At 37.0% G+C, this 26,656-nt stretch overlaps 1 protein-coding gene across 1 annotated transcript; it reads left to right on the forward strand.

Annotated features, from left to right (window-relative positions):
• Positions 1 to 307: 307 nt before the first annotated feature.
• Positions 308 to 20,560, forward strand: LOC134741777 (coiled-coil domain-containing protein 18-like). The gene is made up of 14 exons (XM_063674671.1): positions 308 to 385; positions 3,614 to 3,720; positions 4,513 to 4,678; positions 4,950 to 5,086; positions 6,101 to 6,231; positions 6,323 to 6,521; positions 6,655 to 6,825; positions 9,351 to 9,466; positions 9,559 to 9,806; positions 11,915 to 12,039; positions 16,571 to 16,692; positions 19,090 to 19,192; positions 19,448 to 19,687; positions 19,851 to 20,560. Exons 2-14 carry the CDS (start codon positions 3,646 to 3,648, stop codon positions 20,544 to 20,546), a joined length of 2,529 nt encoding a protein of 842 aa, XP_063530741.1. The 5' UTR covers positions 308 to 385; positions 3,614 to 3,645; the 3' UTR covers positions 20,547 to 20,560.
• Positions 20,561 to 26,656: the final 6,096 nt, after the last annotated feature.

The following is a 26,656-nucleotide window of genomic DNA, read 5'->3' on the forward strand; positions in this document are numbered from 1 at the left end:
TACAACCAGCCTTAAAGTTTATGGTCTATGATGGTTGATTATTTTTTGTATGTGGGTATTTTTGCACTTTGTAGTTTTTCCTCAGTCACCCGTTGACCACGAACGCTGTAAAGGGTTCGAAACGTCGGGAATCCCGAAATTCGGGATGTATTATAAATTCAATATACGCGAAATAATCCGTTTTCATAGTTTTATTTCAAAACGATACGATTTGAAAATCAAATGGCGTACCTACAGCTTTTATAAATACAATTGTCATCCATTGTACCCCACTCTCCCTTAATTTACTTATTTTTTCAGACAAGAATATGGGGAAGAGAAGATCGAGTTTCAGATGATAGTGCGTTTTCGAATAACGATCGCGGTAACGAAACGAACCGAGGAGGTAAGGGTCGTTTATACCATACAATACAATAATAATAATCTTTATTGCACATCTCAATGCAGAAAACAATAATACAAAGAAAAGAATACAGTAAATTAAGAAGAGGTAAACAACAGGCGGTCTTATCGCTAAAAAGCTATCTGTTCCAGACAACCTTTACTTACTGAAGCTTTTGATAAAAAATCTCTTTGACATGAAAAACTGAAAATTTATGTATAGTCGTTCGATTTTTGGATTTTTAGCTAGCCCGGAACGGCTAATCCTTTATCTATTGTTAAGTGTGCCACTACCTGCAAAAGAGGGTCGTGTAATTCTAATTGGCACCTGAGCGCGGGCTAGTCCAACGCTCAAAAACGCGTGCTCTCCGATAACGCATTTCGATGACACATTTTAGACTATTTCTGTAGCGTTCTACTCGCTAGCACTCAATAACCGTAGAAGGACCACACACAGCCTTGCAAAATATTTTTCCCCTCACTAGCTCGGAAAGTTGTCGTTTATCCTTCAATACAAGCGGGGAAAAACGCGTTTTATCCACTAGTGGGGAAAGTAATTTGACCTTGGATGGAGCGTGTTTAAGTAGCTTGACAGATAACAAAACGTAAAACGCTCATGATAATGGTTCTTTCGATATTAATTATCATTAAATAAATGGTATGAGAATCTAATAAAAAATACCAAATTTAGCTTTATTTAATGATTTTAAGTCATAATCATAAACCTTAAAATTCCATAAGTAACGTTTGTTTTTTTATAATGATGTTAAATATAATTCTGAACGCACAAGTTGAGTCGATGCAATTTCAAAACGCATCGTTGACATTTCATACATCAGAAATGTCAACATTGTCAACAAATTTTTTACTTAAAACCTTTTCTCACCGACTCGCGTAAAAATACACAACTTCCAGAGTTTTCTGTTATAATATCGTAAAGAAATGAGTGATTCCAGTGATGAAGATGATCTAACGCCAGTGGATGTTGCACTTTCCTCGCTATAGTGAGGTGAAAAGTTTTGTGTTATACACGGGCGCAAATGTATTTTACTTCTCGTGTGTTGAAACACTCGCGGGTAAAATACAACTTTGCACCCTTGTATGTGTTGCACTATTTCCATTAGTTCATTTTGAATCTACCAATACCAATACCAATTTTGAATTACCATAGTCTTAATTCAATAACCGGTTAAAGCTACTCTTCTCTTCTTCTTCCTAGCCTTATCCCTTCATTTGGGGTCGGCTCTCCTCGTCCTTAGGTGCCAGGATCGCCTATCCTGGATTGTTTGTGTTTCCAGCTGAGCCCGTTCCAGGTTACCGGTAGGAACCGGTAGGAACCGGTTTCAATTGGTAATATATCGCGTTTGGGTACTATTGAAGCATGTAAATCTAGTAACAAGAGATATAGAGGATATGGATAGGATGGCGTTAGGATATCGACAACTCCTGTCTAGAAATGCCAAGGGCTCAATGATGAACACTGTTATTATTGAAGGGCACATGGGACTTGGAATGATATTAAATTATCTATATATAGGTATATATATATAAACGTAAAAGTCCTGACTGACTGACTGACTCACTTAAATCAACGCCCAGCCCAAACCGTTGGACCTAGAGAGCTGAATTTTTCACAATAGGTAGCTTTTATGACGTTAGTGTCCACTAAGAAGGGGTTTTTCAAAATTCATCCTAAGGTGGTGAAAAAGGGGTTGAAAGTTTGTATGGAAATCATAATTTTTTTTGAGTGCGGGACTTGAAACTTCGTATAAAGGCAAATTATTAAAATACAAGAAAAGTGATTTCAGCGTTTTTAAAAATTCATCCCCTATATGGGCTAAAAAAGGGTTGAAAGTTTGAATCCATTACAAATACTTTGAAACTTTCTAGAAAGGCATAATAGCCGATTACAAAAAAAAAGTAAAATTGACGTTTTTGGAAATTCAACCCCTAAGGGGGTTAAAAAGGGGATAAAAGTTTGTCTTGGGGTTCAAATTTTATAATATACATGTTTGTTAACTATAACAAAAAAACAAGAAAACTCATTTCAGCGTTTTTAAAAATTCATCCCCCAAGGTGGTGAAAAGGGGGTTGAAAGTTTGTATGGAGATCAAATATTTTTGTGAGTGTCTTGAATTGAACTTGAATCTTTGTATAAAGGCATATTATTAGAATACAAGAAAAGTAATTTCAGCGTTTTTAAAAATTCATTCCTTAAAAGGGTTAAAAAGGGGTTGAAAGTTTGTATAGGGTCCAAATTATATTTTAAGCTAAGAGTTTGAAACTTCGTAAAAAGGTATTTCATTAAAAGAGAAGAAAGCTAATTTCAGCGTTTTTGAAAATTAATCCCTTAAGGTGGTGAAAAAGGGGTGGAAAGTTTGTATGGAGGTCAAACATTTTTTTAAGTGCGCGACTTGAATCTTTGCATAAAGGCATGTTATTAGAATACAAGAAAAGTGATTTCAGCGTTTTTATAAATTCATCCCCTAAAGTGGTTAAAAAGGGGTTGAAAGTTTGTATGGAGGTCAAATATTTTTTTGGGTGCGGGACTTGAATCTTTGTATAAAGGCATATTATTAAAATACAAGAAAAGTAATTTAAGCGTTTTTAAATATTCATCCCCTAAAAGGGTTAAAAAGAGGTTGAAAGTGAATCTATTACAAATGCTTTGAAACTTCTTAGAAAGACATTGTATAAGATTCCAAAAAAGTTATTTCAACGTTCTTAAAAATTAAAAAGGGGATGGAGGGGAAGGGGATGTAAGTTTATATGTGGTACAAATTTTCTTTTAAGCTAGGAACTTGAAACTTGGTAAAAGGGCATTATATTAAAATAGACGAAAACTGATTACTTACACCGTTTTTGAAAAGTTTGTATTAATAGTTTCGGGAGCGATTTTTTTTTAATTAATAGTGGACTTGTAAATCTTTTAAGAGGGTCGAGAGGGATTATATCGGGAACAATTTTTTTCAGTTAGGGTCTAGAAACTTCGTAGTTTGTAAAAGACAAATTTCATGCGTTGTATAATTATTAACAAATGATTAACCGTCCCTACTGATATCTTTTGCTGCATAATGTTCTATATTATGCTCATGAATAATATATAACCACCAACATACAAATCCACGCGTACGAAGTCGCGGGCAACAGCTGCTAGCAGCTAGTACAATATAAAAGTGAAAGAAAGTTTAGTACGTTCTTATGATTAATTGTTTCTTCAATTTCTTTCCAGAGTCTAGGTTTTCTTCGGAGGATAAAAAGAGAATGCAGTTAAAGATATGTTGGCAAGAAAACATTACAAAGTTCGAAACTATAAAAAGACAGCTTCATGAAAAACAGGTGGGTACCATAAATTGGATTGATTTTGCTCCTAAAGACACGTGCAGGCTGTACAACAAGGTTTGTCCAAACCGGTAGGCGAGGACTGATATAAGTCGAGGATATAATTGTCTATTAAGGAATTTGATATAAATGACTCTATTCTATCTTGAGGAAAATAAACAAAAATGTTATAATAAATAAAACATACTTAGTTCGAAGCACAGACTACTTTTAGTAATAAGTAGTAACAAATAAAAATTTGAACTATTACTTAAGAAACCAAAATAATGAAAATGATCATGTATGCTATATAATTCTTAGGTAAATATTTGCTGTGACTTATTTGTCAAGTGTTTGGGCACGCGGCAAGCGCCCTGTGCCCGCGAGCTGGGTCTCTCGCCGCCGCCGGCCCGCCCGCGGCACCCGCGTCAGGCGAGAGGGGCGCACGCCAGTATGACAGAGATGCAACACGCATAATAACTGTTTTAACAGTTACATGCTGATTAATATGAAAGTTTCTTTTTTTGTTCCTCGCAAGTGTGTTGAAAAACGTCGTATGAAACGCATGTGCATTGGTCATTACACACATCGGCTTTCTTACTGCGCGCTCGCTTACAGTCGGATAATATAATGAAAAAGCACGAGTGTTATAATATACCGAAAAAGCACGCCTGTATAATATCTAGGATATTGAGCCAAAAATCGGTGGAATAAAAACGTCGTTTTGACCGAATCGTTTCGTTGTAATCAGGTACAAATAAATATTTAGAATGTCATGTATCTACATGTGTTACTCATTGTTTTTTCCAGCGAGATTTATTAAAATTATACGCTTCGTTGCGTTCAAGTCACAAGGAGTTGTTAGGAATGGGCCAAACAATGTGCTTGCCACCGTCGGAGGATTTATCAATCATGAATGTTGGCAAACTGGCCCCAGGACAGTTGCTGCAGCTGTGCGCTGGGGCAGAAACCAACGGTAAGGTCGAATAGTTATTGGTTACTACATATGTACCCCACTATCCAGTCGCGAGACCCTTTCTGCTGAGAGGGACAGACAGACGATAGATCTAATAACAGTAACAACCCCCATTAGCACCAAATCCATTAGACACTGTGTTAGTTCGTAATAAATGTCCAAATAGATAGTATTTATCATTAAAAATACTGTGTAAATTCTTGATAAAGCCAGCTTTAGAACCCGAAAATTCGGTTATATATTGGCCCTAATTAATTTTGTTGGATTTCAGAAACACAGATGTCTAATACTCCTTTGAATCTGCATTTATTACGTGAAATACCAAACAAAATTGTTGCTTCGTGCGAAGAAACATTAAATAGTAGAAAGGATATTATCGATTGGTTTGAGGACATCATGGCAAAAAAAGTAAGGTCCCGCATAATTATAAGACTTCTTCACTTGGTTGCTTAACGCATGGTATAATAATTAAACGAAACTTATTCAAATATTGGTTTTAAGCAAAAGATACCTGTTTTGTCATAAGAATGCAATAAGCCGGATAAAGCTAACTTTGCACATACTTTGCAAGAAATAACAACAAAAACATTATTTGCTGCCAAACAGAATTAAATAATACGAGTACCTACTACTTAGTTAGTAGTGTAAGCATAGATATAATATAAGGTCAGTGAGTGTAAGAACTAAATTAATGAATCCCTAAAAAGCAAACTGTCTTTTTTATGCAAGTAAATGCATCGCTTGCATGCATTCTTCGTTGTTTAAGATGTCGGTTCTCGAAAAAATTTCGTTTGGCACCGACATCAAAAACTAAGTAATTACCCGTATATCGTTATTAATTTTAGGGACTGGACAAGGATAGGGGTATATAAAAAAAATTTTTTGTTCTTTTCAGTCAGTTGGGTTTTAGAAGGTGGTTCCCTTTAAAAAAAGAAATTAATTAATTTTGGTTTTGTTTTTCCTTATTTCAATATTGTTTGTGTTAAAACTTACTAAAAATAACAATTTAACGACATGATATCCGCGAGTCCGCGACGTGCGTGAGAGTTAGAGAATAACCTGAATCCAGCGCAGTGGCGCAGGCATGGCCCACTCCGCGTTTTCGTCGCGTCGCTACAAGTACATGCGGCCCACACCAATGTTGGTCTAGCCATAGTAGTTGCCGCACACCGCTACGGAACGGACGCCTGATCGCGCTTGCGCCACCTAGCGGACATATCTGTCGTAATAGACGCGTTTTGTTAGAGAGTGAACCTTCTGTACAGTACTACGGAACCGTGGACACAGAATAAATAATATTCTGTGTCCACGGTTCCTAAGTACCTACCTACCTACAGCTCTTTGCGTAACATCATGTTTATTTGCCATAATAATGAAACATGTTAATAGCTTAGGTAATTTAATCCTTGGGTTTTATTTCAGATGATTACGAAAAATGTACTCGTTAAAAAAATCAAAGAATTTAAAACTGAGAATGAAGAATTTAAAAGGTCACTGGATAAGAATAAAGAGGATTACTTGAGTTTTTTAAACGATTCAGAGAATTTTTTTAAGTATGTACCTATGATTATTATGCCTAGTGCCTAGTTATGAGTTTAATCACTAGAAAAGATAGATAAATTGCCTAAATCAAACATTATTTAGAAATAAACAAAAACAAATTAAATTTATGTATATATTTGTCATTATTTTCAGACACGATACGAATAGCACATTAGCCAATGAACTGTGTTTTCAAAGTTTATCATTGAAATTATCAAAAGTAAATGCATTAAACGAGGAACTTCGAAAAAAACTTCAAGAGACGGAGGATAAAGCAACATTCGCTGAAAACAAGTCAAGGGTAATAATAACATTCAATAGAAACAGGGAAAAAGTATACAAACCTGGCAGATTTTGCTAGCATTTGATATCTAACCGAAGTTTGTTTTCACTAAAATATTAATCATTAACGGATATATGTATTTGCTTAACAGGAAAGAGAAAAGCAATTATTAAAAATCACGAAACATAAAAATCACATGTCGAAAACTGACTTACAGTTAAAGTCCAAAGAAGACGAAATAGCACAACTCAACTTAGCCTTGGAGCAAGCTAATTCTAAAAGCCGGACATTGGAAAAAACAGTTTGCCAATTGCGCGAAGAGGTAAATAGCCTACTTAGAATCCGCAATCTTTCTACCACAACCCACCGTAACCCACTAGGAGTGGCATTGCTCCTATCACCTCCGGTTCGCAGTAATGAATCCGAGGGTACGAAATAGCTGGCACCTTCATTTTTATTTAGTGGCAGCAATGGTGATTTTAGTACAATAATAGGTGTAGTACTTTTCAAGTTTTCAGTACCAATAGTTTGGTGATCCCGGTTGTTTTTTACCCAGCAAATTAAAAAAAACATGGAAAACTAACTCAAAATAAATAATATTTTTATACTTTTTATAATTTTCATATTCTAGAAATCATAAAAAGTATAAAAATTATGCAATCCTTGTAATCAAAGAGCCGCCTGCTACAGATTTTTTTAAATTGCCGTGTTTTTGTAGGTTTAACTTTCATTAGCCTAAATGTGGATCCAAAATTAAAATACAGATGCTCGCCAGCTTGGCCAATATCACTCCCGAAATACGATTGGTCTATTACACTTGGAAATACAAGACAGAAAGCTGTCTTTTAGTAAGACGGTTTCATGCAATATAGAACATGTTTTATTTGCAATATTTTTGTATGATAATTTATTATTTTATTTTAATGGGATTAATAATTTAGTGTTGGCTATGCGCTATGCTCGTTTGTCGCACGTGTTTAAAGGCTTCCGTAATAACGATTACATTGTTCATCGTTCAAGGCACAAGGTTCAAACTCATAAGGCACCTGGAGTATTAAGGTAGGTGTCACAAAAATGACTGATATGAACGTAAATTTGAAACTGCGCTCGACATTTCTTCATTTTTGCGTCGATCGAGATGAAAATTGATATCTGATCCGAGAGGACCTTTGCCGCTTTTACCTCAGAATCATAATAAAGAGCTTTTCAGATCCTCAGATATCGATATGGCATCTTGATCAGAGCAAAAAATGCAGAAATTCATATTTGACACGTCGTAGGAACAGTTTGTGTGGAAAAATAACATTGTTGTTCTTATGAAATAAAACTATGAAAACGGATTATATCGCGTATATTGAATTTATAATACATCCCGATGTTTCGAACTCTTTACAGCGTTCGTGGTCAACGCCCACCCGTCAGTCACCCGTTGACCACGAACGCTGTAAAGAGTTCGAAACGTCGGGATGTATTATAAATTCAATATACGCGATATAATCCGTTTTCATAGTTTTATTTCATGAGTAACTATCGCGGTAACCGAAGACAATATTATTGTTGTTCTTACTATTTTAGGGTTAAAGAACTTTATTTCTCAAAGAAATTTACATTTCGCTTAATGAGAAAAAATTACATAAAATACAAGTGTATAATATCTTGAATTACAAGAGCATCAAAAGAACAGTTTACATTAAATGTAGGTACTCACTATTATATCTATAAAAAAAACTAATATTACATTTGTACATATAACTATTAACTAAGGCAATCATTCTTATAATGATGTTTATGCTACACAAGTGTGTGGGTATTTTGCAAAACGTAAAAGTTAACTTAAAATACTTATATGCTAATCACTGGTGCAAACCTGTGCTAACGTTTAAATTTACAATCCTAAAAAAATGCAGTTGACTGCATGAGCTTATCGCACATTCTTTGTTGTCGATTCGCAAACTCGCAGGGCCGGAACTATATATTAGAAATTACGTATTGATGCAATTTATGTTTGTATAAATTAAAACTTTTGCATTCTTTTACACATTTTGGCAGTTTGTTATATAATTGTGCCCCTTCAAAACTTATATTCTTCTTACCGCTTTTAGTTCGTGCTGATTTAATACAGAGGTCGTTAGCATTACGTAAAGGCCTGTTTCCTTGTTCAAATTTAGTTTTAAATGTTATAGAGTGAATTTTCCTCGCAATTTCCATATTTTCTCACCATTCTAACCGTCCCTGGTCTTCCACAAATATTCCTATATCAAAATTAGCTATATCGGTCTCTTAGCCAATTTAACCAAAAGTTATAAATAGCAGCGAGATGCCAGGGACATAGTTAGAAAGTACACATAAAAAAAGCGCCACCTACAACGGCGATTAGTATTTACTACCACTAATTTAAATTAAACGGACTATATCAAAATAACTATGATATTTAAAATAAGTTTCTAAATATCAATGGCTGTATAAAAAATTGCACAACATCATCCCCATATAGAATCTGTGTTGATCAAAAGAAATAAAAATAATATGATCCCAGCAAAATTGTACGTGAGAAGTATTACGATAATTTTTTCAGTGTTTGTTGGAACGGCTAGCACAAAATTTAACCGCACAATAAGTCATATTCTTTAGTTAGAGATATAATCTACGAGTAAATGCTTCTACTATGACTGTGACAACGCGCCGCCATTTGCGAACTACCTATAAACAGCTCCGTGGCACAACATTTACGCCCCGCCTACTGTGGGACAATATTTGTGGGGTCATTATGCAGAGCTAGTTCGTCATGTATGTTTATTATCAATCGCTGTTTTTACCCCATATATTTAAGTATAATATTTATTTCAGAACCAAGAAATGCAGTCAAATTATGATAATGAACTAAAAAAACTAAATGAATCTCTTGATATAAATACGAAACTGTTTGATGAAATTACTGCTGATCGAAGAAAACTATTAGTCGAGTAAGCTTTTTAGTTGTTTCGTACAAAATAGGTACCTAATTGTAATAGTTTCTTCATGGTAATATTATATAATACTCGTCAAATTATTACAGAAAACAAGAGCTAGAAAATCAACTTATAGAACTAAGTAAGAATTTTGAAGAAACTTTACACACTACGAAACACGAGTCAAATTTATGTATTGCGAAGTTAATGGAAACAGAGAAGAAATACAAAGAAGTATTAGATGAGAAAAATATACTGGCTGACAGAATAGAATCTATGTGTACACAACTTCTTGAGTCAGAATTACGATTTAAAGACGCCGCGAAGAAATTAACAGAAATGGAATCAAATTCAAGTAATTACCTAATTAGAATTGTTCTGATATAGTATTTTATACAATCGTGATATAATAGAGAGCTTTTCAGTCGAGTACCGTGTTTAAGCAACGAAGCTTGCTGAGTTGCTTAAGTTAAGGTACGAGATTGAAAAGCTTGATTATATCACTATTGTATACAATACTTTTTCTACGAGATAAAAAAATAATACTTTCAACTAGTAGAATCATATACTTAGGTAAACAAACCAAAAGTATACAGCTAAGATACGCGAGCTCCCGCAGCCCGCGATACCTTCATACTCGTACGCGCCCCGGCCGCCGGGCCCGGCGCCCCCGGCGGGTTGGTCAACGACACCTCCTCGTAACTCATGAGGCCCTGGTACCTGCTCCGCGCTAAATTCAATTTTAAGACAATTGTTTTACTCGATTGTGGCCACCGTAGCCTATGGAGACTAACAAGCAACGCTAAGCGGTTATCGTAGGATATGGATGTTGCTATATGAAGGGTGTCACATGCGCGTTTATGACTTATGAAGCAATTGTTGGCCAACCAATCACAAAGCAGATGCGACGCAGCAGCGTGTTTAAGTAGGCTAATTTGCATTGAATCGAGTCTCCTTAAACAAGAAATATTTTACTGAAATGTATGAAGTTCTATTTTCAAAATTTTTATAATTGACTAAACCGTATCGATAAAATTCTTATGCTTGAGTCGGAAGTGCCATAGACTATACAACGTTGAAAAGAGTAAGGTTGTAGTGTTTTATATGAAGTCGTAATACACAGATTCTACTCGACGAGTAGAAAAAAAGTTGCTCAAAAAGTGCTACTTTTCGTGGCTGTTTAGCGTGCGGAAAGTTGGTTTTCGCGAACTAGTGCTTTTTCCAATTTTTTTAAATTTGTTCTTGTTCCACTTCATGACTACTTATTGATGAGTGTTAATATTAGTTTCCTTTAAACGTCGTAATCAACATAAAAACCTACTGTTAATGTAAGAATACGAAAAATATGCATATATCATATTTTGTTACTTACCTCTTCATCATTATAAGTATTATAACACGTTTATTTTTTAATGTTGAAAAACCGTTCTTAATAAGTTGTCTGAATGGAACGGAACGCCTGTCAAAGAAGAGGCGTATTTTCTTACTGCAAGAATGTTTTAAGTTTCCAAAGGCAACATTCGATATTGTTTTTATAAATATACGATACACAAATAATCACAAATAATCATATTTAGGTAATAATAGTACAATGTTTTAATATTTACAATTGTTTCTGTCTTATAGAACATGCATTTGAAAAAAAACTTTCGTTGAAGTGGGTTCAATAATAATAACAAAATCTATTCTAGTTAAATAAAAGCTAGAAAAACACTTCTTCATAATGTCAATGTCAATGATGTCATACAGAATTAATTATATAAAAGTACACACACTACTACAGTACAGTACTTACAGTTTCGAATTCCGTTCCTTACTTGTTGCTTTTCTTATTTTTTCGCAACTGTATTAGAAAACGTCGTTCGATACACGTGCGGAAATGTCATTCTTCACTCGTCCCGAGTCTATCTCGGTGCTCCTGAGGTAATGACATACTTTACGCACTAGCATATTCCTTAATTGCTTAATCGTTCAGATATAATGTCATTTATAGAACCAAAGATAGATATATAACTCCGTAATAGATGGATACAGTCTAAGGAAAAAACGTGCCTCGAAAATCACGAAAATTTGATTCTCGATCAGATGGCGCCACTAGTTTTGGCCAACTCTCGTATAGAGGGCGTTGACTATTTCGTTTGTTGTTTATAATTTTAACGCATACCAGTGAAAGAACATGGGTCAAAATAATATAAAAATAATTAATGCAAATAAAAAAATCATTTATCCATATTTAAATACATTTTAACGTATTTTTATAAATCTTCATTTTTAGTTTTAAAGTATGTCGATAGATGGCAGTGAATTTACAGTGGTTACAAAATTTACTATGACAGTACCGCTCTATCTTATTATATCCTCATTAATATAACCAATAGGACTGCAGTTTTAAATGATTGCAATAAGTAGGAGTTTCTCATCTCATAATTTATTCGTCAGATATAATTTGTGTACCTATTGCAGGAAACGTAGCCGAATGCCACAAGGAAATAGAAATGTTGAATTGTCACCTTGAAAATGCTAAAGAAGAACTGCTGGGATATGAAACTACAGTAACCAAGCAAACAGAAGCTATGCAAGAATTACGAGTAAAATATACTTATACTTTCATATTTTTATAAATATGGACAATCTTACACAAATACTCCCACAATAATCTTAACGTATGCGGAGTGAAATCTGGACAAAATTCAATGTCGTATTAAATAAAAACAACATGGTTATTTTTCATACATTTTCATGTATTTTATCTTCCTTAGGAAAACTTTTTTAGGAAACTTCCTATGCTCGACATATTTCACATTCTCGACCGTTGGACCATTGGTGCTTTTACAAACTTTTATTTAACTTACAATGTACCTATGTAAGTATGTATGTAATAAGTATATAACATGTTTGTAAGGGTCAAATCTTGCAAGTTAAATTAAACCCACTTCCCGGTTTCCGATGAAGCTGAAAAATTTGCATACATATGTAGGTCGGGTGACAATGCAATATTATGGTACCATCGAGCTGTTCTGATGATGGAGGCAGGAGGTGGTCATATGAACTCTGTGATAAATCAACGCAACCTAATTGTGTTTGGGGTTTTTAGAATTGTCTCGATGAGTATTAGTTGTCTGTGGAAAGAAAAGTACAGTCAGCCATAAAAGCTTGTACGAAAAATGAAATTTTTGCCAAAAACTTATTAAAATAATAGTTACCTTGCCATACATTTCATTTAAAGTGACATATGGTTACTCCCCCATAAATCCCATTACGCAAAAACATCTGTTTTTGTACATTTTGGTCGGTACGACATACCTACATTTTCAGTGTTTTTTTTATTTTCCGATACAGTGCCCATATTTTCAAGATATTTTTAACAGTTTTACTGCCACATTTGAATAATCTCATGACCTCTCTTCAAGATTTTGTGACTCAGCGGGCCATCATTTTCTTCAATCGATCTCTCCCAGGAAACTGGCTAATGCTGGAATGTTTACTTGAACCAGACTTTCTAGCGGTAGCTTTTTTAAAGAAAAATGATGTAAATGTTTTATAAACATACTTTCACCTCTAACCCGGTTCCACAAAATGTTCCACTATCTTCGCTTTCGGCCATAGGGAAATACTGTCCGCGCGCGAATTCCGTGCACGGCTGAGGAATGTTAGGAATGTTGGGCGTGACAATGATGGTGACTGGTGTCATTTTGTACGTACGGGCGCGGCGCCCACCCCCCCACTTTCTCGACCTCCGAATGCACGGAATTGGCGCGCGGACAGTACTGCCGTGTCAGACGTATCTCTGCTATCTCAAAAAACACAGTTTTGAGTAAATCGACTTTAAAGTTTTTGGTGAGCGTGAAAACTAATAAACTCATATATTTCGTGAGTTTTGAGTCAAGTCATTTTTAATATGTGTTTTGTGTTTCAATAGACATCAAGAATTATTTCTTTACATTTTTTTTTGTAAAAGTACATAGTTTTTGAAATAAACGCATAACCACTGCCACAGTTTGGCGTAACCACTGTTTCATACATTTGGTGGTTGCGCATAACTATGCTAACTTAAAGTTAGATGAGTTCGTTGTATGAGCGCTCATAATATTACGCGTGGCCAAGACTCGCGGGCTTATTGAGGTTTTCGTTTATCTCAAGTTAGAAGACTACATTGTATCAACTTCTAGTAAAACGTGTAACCAGGGCATGGGGAATATTGAGGTAGTCACGCGTAACGTAACTCATTTATCTTAAGTTGTAAGAGTTCGTTGTATTAGTGCTCCTAGTAAAACGCGTAACCAGACTACACAAGATTATCATAATTCATAATTCTTTATTGCAACCATGGTACAGTATAGATGTAAATTATAATATACAATGTCTCACATGGACCCTGTAAGGGCACAGCATATCAATAGCTTACTCATATCATTTTATTATTATATTTTTTATTGTATTGTATGTAGCAAATTATTAATTTATCTAAAAAAAATATCAGGTCATAAAACAATTATTCTAATTACACATGAGATCATTAATAAATGTATTATAATAAATAAATTATTGTACAATATTCATATTATAAAATTGTTTTGTTATAAATTTAGGTATATATGTCATAGTAATTTAAGTATGTCATTGTTTTAATAAATTACTTAGAAGGTGTCTGTAACATTATCATTAAATAAGTCCTTTAAGTCGTAGTAGCATTTATTTATTAGAAAGTCTCAACATTTTATTAAATTGTTTCTCATTTGCTTGAGCTTTAATGTCGTTTTTAAGGTGGTTATATATTTTAACTGCCATGACGTTTGGACTTGTACTATGGAGTTTGAGTTTAGAAGTTGACGGCAAAGCTAAATTACTAACACATTATCCATTGTATAATGTGTTAACTCACACGGCGGAATTAACGGCAGGTCAGTTACTCCAAAAATTTTAACCGCCTTAAAAAAAAGGTTCTCAGTTTGACCCGTGTGGTCCGCGATTATCTCGCGTTTGGCTGAACCGATTTTGATGCGGACTGCGGTTTCCAGAAAAGTGTTTGTTACATTCTGGAGAAGGTTTTAGTATACATAGAGCTAAGCTGAAGCTGAACCCTGGCTGTACCTAGTGGAACTCAGGTTTGGTGCAACATAGGCACAGCCTGTTTTGGTCATCCAACACGTCTTAATGAGCACTTGGGAGAGCAGTACCCAAGATAAAGCTGATGCTGAACTCTGGTTGTACCTAGTGGAACTCAGGTTTGGTGCAACGTAGGCAAACGCTGTTCAGGTCATCCGACACGCCTTGATGAGCACTTGGGAGAGCAGTACCCAAGATAGAGCTGATGCTGAACCCTGGCTGTACCTAGTGGAACTCAGGTTTGGTGCAACATAGGCACACGCTGTTTTGGTCATCCAACACGTCTTAATGCGCACTTTGGAAAGCACTACCCAAGATAGAGCTGATGCTGAACCCTAGCTGTACCTAGTGGAACTCAGGTTTGGTGCAACGTAGGCAAACGCTGTTTTGGTCATCCGACACGCCTTGGTGAGTACTTGGGAGAGCAGTACCCAAGATAGAGCTGATGCTGAACCCTGGCTGTACCTAGTGGAACTCAGGTTTGGTGCAACATAGGCAAACGCTGTTTTGGTCATCCGACACGTCTTGATGAGCATTTGGGAGAGCAGTACCCAAGATAGAGCTGATGCTGAACCCTGGCTGTACCTAGTGGATCTCAGGTTTTGGGCAACATAGGCAAACGCTGTTTTGTTTATCCGACACGCCTTGATGAGCACTTGGGAGAGCAGTATCCAAGATAGAGCTGATGCTGAACCCTGGCTGTACCTAGTGGAACTCGGGTTTGGTGTAAATTTATTGTGGGTATTAGAAGATACCTAGTAAAAATATTAAGGTCAGTTACTACAATTTTTTTATTGGTAGGTATTGAGAAGATACTTCGTAAAATTATATTTTTTATTCTATTAACTATACTGCCTCCGCGCCCCGCCTCACCGCGAGTCGGGCCTATCGCCGTACTACCTGCGTGTAGTTACGCGAAACTATGATAACTCGAGATAGTAGATATCCAGACGCCGTAAAAAAACTGCGAAGAGTTACGCATAATTATTCTTACTAAAGTTAAAAGAGATACGAATAACTCAATGTTCAAAAATTGGAAAACGTCTATCTTAAAATATGAAATATCTCAGTAACTAAAGACATTTTTTGAAATTTTGTTTAAGTAAGCATAGGGTCTAGTTTCTTTTTGCACTGGTTAGGCGTATCTCTGTTATCTAAACATAGCAGATATACGTCTGACATGGCAGAGTAGTACAGGAGAAATTGCATACAATTTCACGATGGTGTTCTTCTAGATTGACCTCAATTTCAAGAGAAAGAATCCAATGCCCATGAAACTTACCGGATTAATTGACAGATACATATACTTTAAATTGGCAGTTGGATATAATTTCAGTTTAATTTTTTGTTTACTTTTTACATGTTCAAAACTTTGTCCAGATTTCACTCCGCATACATTAAGACGAATGTGGAGGACCCGCGCGAAATTGCTTTTTCATACAAAGGTAGTTTCCCTGTCTGGATTAACATTATTGAATTTTTTTGACACAATTTGTTGTATATCAACCACATCTATGCCCCTACGTCCGATTTTTTTAAAATTTTTAATTATTATAAAAGTTACGAACTTACAAGCATTTAAAAAATTGTATGAAAACTGTTTTTCGCTCCTAATTTGTACAATCATCAAAAAATCGAAAAATGTCAAACTTAGGGGCATAGCTATACATCAAATTACGTAAAAATAGTGTGCATAATGTTAATATCCAAAAGGGAAAATGGAGATTACGTTTGTATGGAGAAGCGGCCGTCCCCTGACGAGACGATATACATAGGTACCATACAGGTAGGTATAGGTATAGGAATATATACATGGGATTTTAGGGGTTAAAGGGCCAGCAGCAGGTTGCAAGGGTTGTTATGTTATATTGCCTTGTAACACATTTAAATCAAGGGCAAATGCCATGATAATATTTAGCAGATATTATAAAATATTTATATAGATTATATTTGGCAGTACTTAATTCACCCTGAATACCCCCCTATTTATTGTTGCAATCATTATTATTTTAGCAAAATTGGAACGACGCCGTCAACTCAGGGAAACAGTTGAAAAATGATTTGAATAATAAGGAAAAGTATATTTTGGAGCTGGAAGGGCTACGAAACGTGCTCGAACAACGCTTACTCGAAAGGTATGGTGTGGGTAGTAAATATTGGGACATTTCTAAGAAAGTTCGGTTACCGTAGGGCCGGTGCGTATAGATACTGTCCGCGCGCGAATTCCGTGCACGGCTGAGGAATGTTAGGAATGTTGGGCGTCATGACAGAGTGGTGTCATTTTGTACGTACGGGCGCGGCGCAACCCCCCCCCCCCCCCCACTTCCTCGACCTCCGAATGCACGGAATTGGCGCGCGGACAGTACCTCTCTCAGCGTATCGCCCTAGCGGTACAGAGAGGTAACGCCGCCAGTGTAATGGGGTCCATGCCGCAGGCCGAACTATTGGACGGGGCATTTTTTATGATTGGGTTCTTTTATAGGTTAATTTAGGAGGTATTTTTAGGTACTAAATTATTCAATTTTAAAATTATATTTTAACTTTTAGTAGTACATTGTAATTATTTTCAATAAATGAATATTTTATTGAGGAGTTTATAAAAAAATTGATAAAAATAAGAGTGAAAGATTTCTATTTCGATAATTAACAATTTTATTACATATGGAGTTTTATAAATTATATTTATAAAGTTTATCAAAAATAACTAAGTAAGGCTAAGAAAATAAATGTTGACACGACGGAAGTGTCAAGGATCCGTTATATTATTGCCATCTTGCATAACGGATTCCTCAAAATGGAAACAAACTTGGAACATAATTTTAATTAGGTACGACTTAATTTTCTTACTAAACCTTTTTTTAAAGTTCATTTGATTTAAATCCATTTTATATGAAAGTAGGTCCCCAAATTTACATCTGTGTTCGACATTCAGTGAATTGAAAATAATTTGAATTACGACTTAATTTTTGTCCTAAACTGGTTTTTAATGTTCATTAGATTTTATATGAAAGTATGTACAGTAATACCCCGCTTTACGCGAGGGATACGTTCTGCAAAAAATCGCGTTCAGTGAAATTCAGGTATATCGGGGTTGACGGGAAATCCCCTACTCTTAAAATTTTCCAAACATAATGGTCTAATAAGGAAAAGTATATTTTGGAGCTGGAAGGGCTACGAAACGTGCTCGAACAACGCTTACTCGAAAGGTATGGTGTGGGTAGTAAATATTGGGACATTTCTAAGAAAGTTCGGTTACCGTAGGGCCGGTGCGTATAGATACTGTCCGCGCGCGAATTCCGTGCACGGCTGAGGAATGTTAGGAATGTTGGGCGTCATGACAGAGTGGTGTCATTTTGTACGTACGGGCGCGGCGCAACCCCCCCCCCCCCCCCCACTTCCTCGACCTCCGAATGCACGGAATTGGCGCGCGGACAGTACCTCTCTCAGCGTATCGCCCTAGCGGTACAGAGAGGTAACGCCGCCAGTGTAATGGGGTCCATGCCGCAGGCCGAACTATTGGACGGGGCATTTTTTATGATTGGGTTCTTTTATAGGTTAATTTAGGAGGTATTTTTAGGTACTAAATTATTCAATTTTAAAATTATATTTTAACTTTTAGTAGTACATTGTAATTATTTTCAATAAATGAATATTTTATTGAGGAGTTTATAAAAAAATTGATAAAAATAAGAGTGAAAGATTTCTATTTCGATAATTAACAATTTTATTACATATGGAGTTTTATAAATTATATTTATAAAGTTTATCAAAAATAACTAAGTAAGGCTAAGAAAATAAATGTTGACACGACGGAAGTGTCAAGGATCCGTTATATTATTGCCATCTTGCATAACGGATTCCTCAAAATGGAAACAAACTTGGAACATAATTTTAATTAGGTACGACTTAATTTTCTTACTAAACCTTTTTTTAAAGTTCATTTGATTTAAATCCATTTTATATGAAAGTAGGTCCCCAAATTTACATCTGTGTTCGACATTCAGTGAATTGAAAATAATTTGAATTACGACTTAATTTTTGTCCTAAACTGGTTTTTAATGTTCATTAGATTTTATATGAAAGTATGTACAGTAATACCCCGCTTTACGCGAGGGATACGTTCTGCAAAAAATCGCGTTCAGTGAAATTCAGGTATATCGGGGTTGACGGGAAATCCCCTACTCTTAAAATTTTCCAAACATAATGGTCAGAGAAAGTGGGGATTTCCGCAACCAGAGAAGTAAATGACTGCATATTTTTAAGTATACTTTGGCGAACCCATTTTGTGAGTAGAAAAAGGCGCGAAATTAAAATTTTCTATGGGTCAACCTTCGCGCCTACATTTTTTTTAATTTACCACCTTTTTCCACTGGCAGAAATGGCTTTCCAAACTATACATAAGCAATCCGCGTAGTGCGAGGCATTTTAGCGCGAAATTGGCGAAAAAAAGCGAAACCGCGCATAACGGGGTCGCGTAAAGCGGGGTATTACTGTAATAGGTCCCCAAATTTACATCTGTGTTCGACTTTCAGTGAATCGAAAATACAAACATATTCAGAAGAATTGACAAATATCAAAACTCTACTACGTGAAGTTTTCGGAGAGTTTGAAACCATAGTAGAATTGCATGAAATGGTAAACATTCGCTCGTAGTTTTTTTTGTATTTTAATTTGCATAGATTGTACATTAATTAGCATTACGTAATAACATCTTTAATACAAAATCCGAAAAAAAAATAGGTTAACGATTTGAATAGAATTTCGCACACAATATCACTTTACTTTGTATTCTGATATTCATCTCGATTATGAAAGTGTTTTTAGATTCCGATGAACAATTTTTACTCAGACGAAGTGGCGAGTTGTAACTGGATATGATTTAAATTCCAGATAAAGCAGCAAACTCTTCAGCTAGTAGAAGCAAATCTAAAAAATAATACTTTGGCTGAAGTCTTAAACGAAAAGGATATTGAACTACAAAATCGTGTTGAAATCATAACAGAGCAGGAACATTTGTTAGAGGAACGGGAAACGGCCTTGAAGATGCTAACGGACAAAAATGAAGAACAAAGCAATATTATTAAATTACTACGAAATAATTTGGATGACAGAACTCAAGCGGATATAGAGGTAAGATGAATTAATCTTGCGCCCTGTTTACAAATTCATTATGTCACTTATATCAGTCGTGCGATGTATGTGATAATATGTGAATCGATAATTATATAAATATAATCATTTACACATATTTTAGTCATAAGTGTCATAACTTATTTAAACTTTATTTTAACAGATCAATCGACAACTTGACGAGAAGAATACTGAAATTGAATCACTCACGAGTCATGTTGAAAAGAGAAAGGAACAAATATCACAATTAGAGCAAATAATCCTAACTTTAGAAAATCAAATAGTCAAGTTAGGCGACCAAAAGAGAACAGCACGCGAAGCTGTATCATCACTTGAGAAGAAGCTTAGTGAATATGAATCATATTACATAACCAATACAAAGAAGACTGATTCACCGGTCGATAACTTAGATGATTTAATCAATATTCTAGAGTACGAGCTTACAAACCCTTCAGATGATCAATTTAATTATTCAGAACAAGAAGTAGAAGCTCGTAGAAATAAACGAGGAGCGCATAATGATTATAAAAGTCACATTCAGGATAATTTTGATATGTACCAGTTGCGGAAAAATGTGCCAACCAAAGGGATGAGTACTTTTTCAAAAAATAAAAGGAATCTAAATAAAGCTAATAACAAAGGTGATGGTGTCTGTGGAAACAAAATGTTTCCCAGTGTGGTGTCATCAGAATTTGCTGCCTTGCAAAAAGGATCTGCAACTGCAACTAAGAAAAATGGAAATCCGCGCGTCGCACACCAGCATCACACTACTGATGTTAATTATTGTTTGATGCCCAGTCACATTAAAGACGAAAAAAAATTAAAAATGTTTAAACTCGCCGGTCATAAATTGCAATGAAATTATGCAAGTAGTACCTAGTATTTTGTAAAGTAACTTATCAGATTATGAGGTCAGCAGTAAGAGGACACCAAATGTTCAAAATTATAGTTGAAAATACAGTAACTATAGTGTACTTAAAGACAATATTGAATATCCCAAAGGTTAGTTTTTCCTGCTGTTGATTGTACCTATTTATTTCTGCGCAAATTATCCGTTTTGTTAATAAAGTGCGTACCTACTTAATTTATATCATTTTTTATTGTTTTAATTGTTATCCCTTGACCAGGCCGCAAACAAGAAGCGTGTCTTGAATAAGAACTTTAAATACATTTGCAACCATACGAGTATGTACAGAGTTGAATGAACTTTGGCGTTCAAAGGCGTCGCAACTAGTCGTACCCACAGCACCAACACAATGCATATAACTCGTATAAGGCGTAGGCTGTCAAAGTAACCTTCACACTTTCATACTTAAACCTTACTAGGTTTGTACATTAGTGTGTGACGTTTTTGTTTATAACGTAAAGCGTTAAAAGACGACACCCCTCACTTTGTTCTATTTGAATAGGTGCAAACTTAACTAAGACGGGCTCTACGCATGAATGTCTACTACATGTGTTTCACTTACCATATTTATAACGACACCCCTCACTTTGTTATATTTGAATAGGTGCAATGCAAACAGCTTAGACGGGCTCTACGCATGAATGTCTACCACATAGTGTTTCGCTTACCATATTTATAAGGACACCCCTCACTTTGTTCTATTTCAATAGGTGCACACTTAGCTTAGACGGCCTCTACGCATGACTGTCTACCACATAGTGTTTCGCTTACCATATTTATAAGGACACCCCTCACTTTGTTCTATTTCAATAGGTGCACACTTAGCTTAGACGGCCTCTACGCATGACTGTCTACCACATAGTGTTTCGCTTACCATATTTATAAGGACACCCCTCACTTTGTTCTATTTCAATAGGTGCACACTTAGCTTAGACGGGCTCTACGCATGACTGTCTACCACATAGTGTTTCGCTTACCATATTTATAAGGACACCCCTCACTTTGTTCTATTTCAATAGGTGCACACTTAGCTTAGACGGCCTCTACGCATGACTGTCTACCACATAGTGTTTCGCTTACCATATTTAGGATTTAGTCCGAAAATTCGCTTCCATATCCTAATTCTGCATAACATGAATGTTTAAAGTACAAGATTGCATATGCTTTGACCTCTGACCTGACAGCTTTTAGTTCGTTGTAAGAAAGTATAAAGGTATTCTGATTTTACCATGAAACACTGAAGTCAAGTGAATTCATATGGGTGCCAAAGACAATTATTGGTTTTAGAAGCGTGTTGTGAATGAAAATCATATTTTAACCCTTTACCAGGCAAACGGCGGTGATATGCCCTTATCAGGTATTCTGATTTCACCATCATGAAACACTGAAGTTACTGGTCAAGTGAATTCATATGGGTGCCAATAGTTATTTGTTATACAAGGGTGCAAAGTTGTATTTTACCCGCGAGTGTGGAATTGAAACATGAGCAAGCGAAAGGATTCTATAGTTGAACCACGAGCGAAGCGAGTGGTTCTAAAATAGAATCCTGAGCGTAGCGAGTGTTTCAACACACGAGAAGTAAAATACATTTGCACCCGTGTGTAACACAAAACTTTTCCCCTCACTATAGCGAGGAAAGTGCAACATCCACAGGCGTTAGATCATCTTCATCACTGGAATCACTAATTTTTTTACGATATTATAACGGAAAACACTAGAAATTCTGATTTTTACGTAGTCTGATTTAGTCGGTGAGAAGAACAGTAAAAATTTTGTTGACAATGTTGACATTTCTGTTCTGACGTATGAAATGTCAACGATGCGTTTTGAAATTGCATCGACTCAACTTGTGCGTTCAGAATTATATTTAACATCATTATAAAAAATCTAACGTTTCTTATGGAATTTTAAGGTTTATGACTTAAAATTATTAAATAAAGCTAAATTTGGTATTTTTTATTAGATTCTCAAACCATTTATTTAATGATAATTAATATCGAACGAACCATTATTATGAGCGTTTTACGTTTTGTTATCTGTCAAGCTACTTAAACACGCTCCATCCAAGGTGAAATTACTTTCCCCACTAGTGGATAAAATGCGTTTTTCCCCGCTTGTTTTAAAGGATAATAGACGGCTTTCCGAGCTAGTGAGGGGAAAAGATAATTATTGGTTTTAGAAGCGTGTTGCGAATGAAAAGGCAAAAAGTACCCACATAGCATATCGTTTACCATAGTCGGGTTTTAGCTTCAAATCTCCTACAAAACATTATATCGATCCCTGAAAATATTATTTGACGACTGGTCTGGTCTAGTGGGGAGTGACCCTGCCTGTGAAGCCGATGGTCCTGGGTTCGAATTCCGGTAAGGGCATTTATTTGTGTGATGAGCACAGATATTTACTGTGGTCCCACAGTTCGAAGGCACAGCCCTTACCATGTCAGGGAGTATTGGGATCCTCGGTGTTGACATCTCCAGTGACGTCCAATTCCGTAGCCACCTGGAAGGGAAGGCTGATCTGGCATCCAAAAAACTCGGTGTGCTCAATAAAGCACGACGATACTTTACTCCGGGGCAAAGACTGCTGCTATATAAACTTTGGGCAGGAGCACCTGGATGCCAGCTTGGACTCAGTCCAAAGGCGCGCTGTATGAATCTTCGACGATCCCAAACTCACACGCGGTATTGAACCTTTAAGTCTAAGGTGAGACTTCGCCTCCTTATGCGTGTTCTACCGCTTGTACAATGGGCTGTACTCTGAAGAACTGTTTGACATGATGCCAACGGCCGCTTTCTATCACCGCACCGCTCGCCATCGGCAGGGTGTTCATCCTCACACCCAGAGCACCTAAATGGTCGCGTACTGTGCGGTTTAAGAGGAATTTCATCCCGCGTACGCTTCGGCTGTGGAATGAGCTCCCTGCCGAGGTTTTCCCGAGGGGCTACAGTATCGGGTTTTTCAAAAAAGGAGTTTACAGGTTTTTAAAGGGTCGGCTACGCGCGTGTAGTATCTCCGGTGTTGCATGCGTCCATAGGCTACAGTAACTGCTTACCATCAGGCGGGCCGTATGCTTGATTGCCACCGACGTGGTATAAAAAAAAAAGATATTTGTTACTATACTGAGTCTAATTGGGTATTTTCTATGTAGGTATTTATGTATTTGTATATTATATATATATATATATCGTTGTCTGAGTACCTACAACACAAGCCTTCTTGAGCTTACTGTGGGACTTAGTAAATCTGTGTAAGAATGTCCTGTAATATTTATTTATTTATTATTTTATGTTGTTCATTCAGAATATGCTTCTAAATCCATAATGTTTATTTGGCAGTCGGTTGAATTTACTTGGCCAGTAATTTCGGTGGTTTATCATTATGACGAAATAGCACAATCGGATTAAGTCTCACCTCGAAATCCTTCCAAAAATATGAAATTTGGTATGTATGTTAATTAAAGGTCTCATTTTCATGTCCACACTATTTGACATTTGGGGACCTCGAGGAATCGCAGCCATCTTGGAAAATGTGTACCATCCTGGAGATATTTGCGTTTTACTCTAAATATACGTTCTCTATGAAAATATGGTGTAAGGCAACAGTAAAGCTTATTAAATTCTACACAAAACAGTCCTGGGGTGTACAGGATTCCGTGCTCCTGTGGGAAGTATTATATTGGGGAGACCGGCCGAAACATTTCGACGAGACTTTCTGAGCACTGCGTATATGAAAAACCGGGACGGCCAAAGCTCCGCAGTGACAAAACACGTACTGGATTCGGACGCGACGCACTGTATTAGGTTTGATAGGGTAACCGTTCTGGCACGAGAAAAGTTCTTCGTTCAACGAAAAATACGGGCTATTGAGATCAGTCGTTATCCGAATTTCAATCGTGACAGTAGCTGGTCGGTGCCGCCTAGTTGGAAAACGGTTTTGGGTACTGCGTCGGTGGTCAGTGTGGAACGGCCTTTAGCAAGTGACTCAGTGAGTACTGTGTGCGATCCGACATTTGACAAGAAACGCAATACGGAGGGTAGAGCTATCCTCGCAACGGTGACGTCGCCGGCACCGCCGACGCCGTCTGTCGTGAGCGGCCGGGCGAGTCGGGCTTTGGCCCGCAGTACACGCCGCGCCCTCGACCAGTGAAGACGTATCGTGTCTCCGTGAAGACGGTCCTCGTAAATTGGACCGAAACATGTCGAGCTATTCGACTTAATAATACGTGAGTGACCCGGTTTTAAATAATCTAATATGTCGGGGATATTCTCTTAATATGAAACTTGGAGGAATATGAATTCCACTTTTGTCTATATATTTGTACACGTTCTACCCTAATATCAACATTTTACTCGACTGCGATTTAAACAGAAAGTAGGGTTATGGGTTTAAATACTGAGTATTTAAAACGGAACACTACTTATTAAACAGATAGGTCGGGCAAATTTCTGATATTTTGTAGATTTTGAGTGTTGTAAAGTTAGCGGATTAAACTACCTCAACATAAATGGGTGCCTTTCAACCCTTGATTAACAATCTACTATTAACTGTCAAATGATATTACATTCTTTTGTGTACTTGATGTATTTGATCGCTCTTGCACCCATAAACAGCACATGCAGACATTTTAGGCAGGGTACTTCCCGTTCCCCCCGCGGGTTGCTCACCTTGTCGTGGTGGAGGGGCTTAGTAACCGTGGCTTGGTCACCCACGGTGAAGCGAAGAGGCAACCAGGGCCGGCCTGTTTGGGTCGCGGGCTGGCCCGAGGAGGACGCTCCAAGTAGGCTGGTTTAGCCCGCTTGTGATGCGCCGAAGGGACCTTCAAGGAAGAGGAGTGTCGGTATTTCGATGCGCCACTCTCCCTATCCCCTGCAAACTTGGCGGGGCCGTTCCGCTGTAGCGGCGTTGGTGGGGCTGCAGAGGAAGAGGAGTGTCGGTGTTACGATGTGCCGTTCTCCCTGTCCTCTGCAGCCGAGTTGTGGTTTTGCGGCAGAACCATAGACCTGATCTGTCGCCGGGCGCCGGGGAAACTCCTGGCGCCCGTGGCTTCCTTGTGGCGGGCTCGGGGGGGTCCGCTACAATACAGAATGGAAGCCGAGGAGGAAGGCGCGTCTTACCATCAGGCGCGCCTAGCGTGAAGGGCCTTCGGGCATTCGCGAAGGAGCCGCGCTCGTGGGCGGCTGCCGCCGGTGGGGTCGCAGATGACAAGCGCAAGCGTTCCTGTAACCCCACCAATAGGGCGGCGAGGCGGCATATGGGGGGTTTTTTAGTGGGTACACCGTGGGCCTCATTAGCCTAGACGGGAGTCCCACATAACCACTCGGGTCACCCCCCGCACCCGGGTGGTATGCGTAATGCATTTTTCCCTCCTAAAAAAAAAAAAGGGTACTTCCCGTTGACCTAGACCTATGAAATTTAGCAAGTAATATCGTCCTAGACTACAAATACAGGGAAAAATCTGAAAACTATAAATTTGTAAAAAAATAAAAATAAATAAATAAAAAGTTTAATTTGTACGGAACCCGGCACTTGGCCGGTTTTTAGAAATGATGATGCTTATTTATAATTGTTTAGTACCTACCTAATATATTTTTTTGTTTCTAAGCAATTATGTTTTATTTTAAATTTTATTTATTTATTAATATATTCATTATTTTAATTAGTTTAATTATAACTGGTGATCTCATTGTCAAAGGTATTGTGTCGATTATTTATATAATGTTATGATTAATTTTAATGTACAGTCAAGGGCATAAATATGTATACATTCCCAGTTTCAAAAATATGTGTGTTACGATCTTACACCTTAGACAATAAAGTCGTGTTCACATATTTTTGAGCCATTTGTCTGGATCGATATTTTTGCCTTCGATTGTACTTTACTAACATGTACCTATAATGATATGATGATACTAACAATGTTTTCTTGACAAGACAAGAGACGCCACACCCAGCCAGGAACATGCCTGCTCCGGACTAGCCGGCATTGGTGCCCTGGTGGGGACGTAATTTTATGGGGAGTGACACGCTGAGATAGGAAAGGGATACTTATAATCAGCAGGCTA

This window comes from Cydia strobilella, chromosome 5, assembly GCF_947568885.1.
Source record: "Cydia strobilella chromosome 5, ilCydStro3.1, whole genome shotgun sequence".
NCBI lineage: Eukaryota > Metazoa > Arthropoda > Insecta > Lepidoptera > Tortricidae > Cydia > Cydia strobilella.

Excerpts from the sequence above, each read along its gene's own strand:
- LOC134741777 (XM_063674671.1), top strand. The coding sequence starts at position 3,646 with ATGCAGTTAAAGATATGTTGGCAAGAAAACATTACAAAGTTCGAAACT. Across the intron at positions 5,087-6,100 it reads AGGACATCATGGCAAAAAAA|ATGATTACGAAAAATGTACT; the intron begins GTAAGGTCCCGC and ends GTTTTATTTCAG. Across the intron at positions 19,688-19,850 it reads GAACTCAAGCGGATATAGAG|ATCAATCGACAACTTGACGA; the intron begins GTAAGATGAATT and ends TTATTTTAACAG.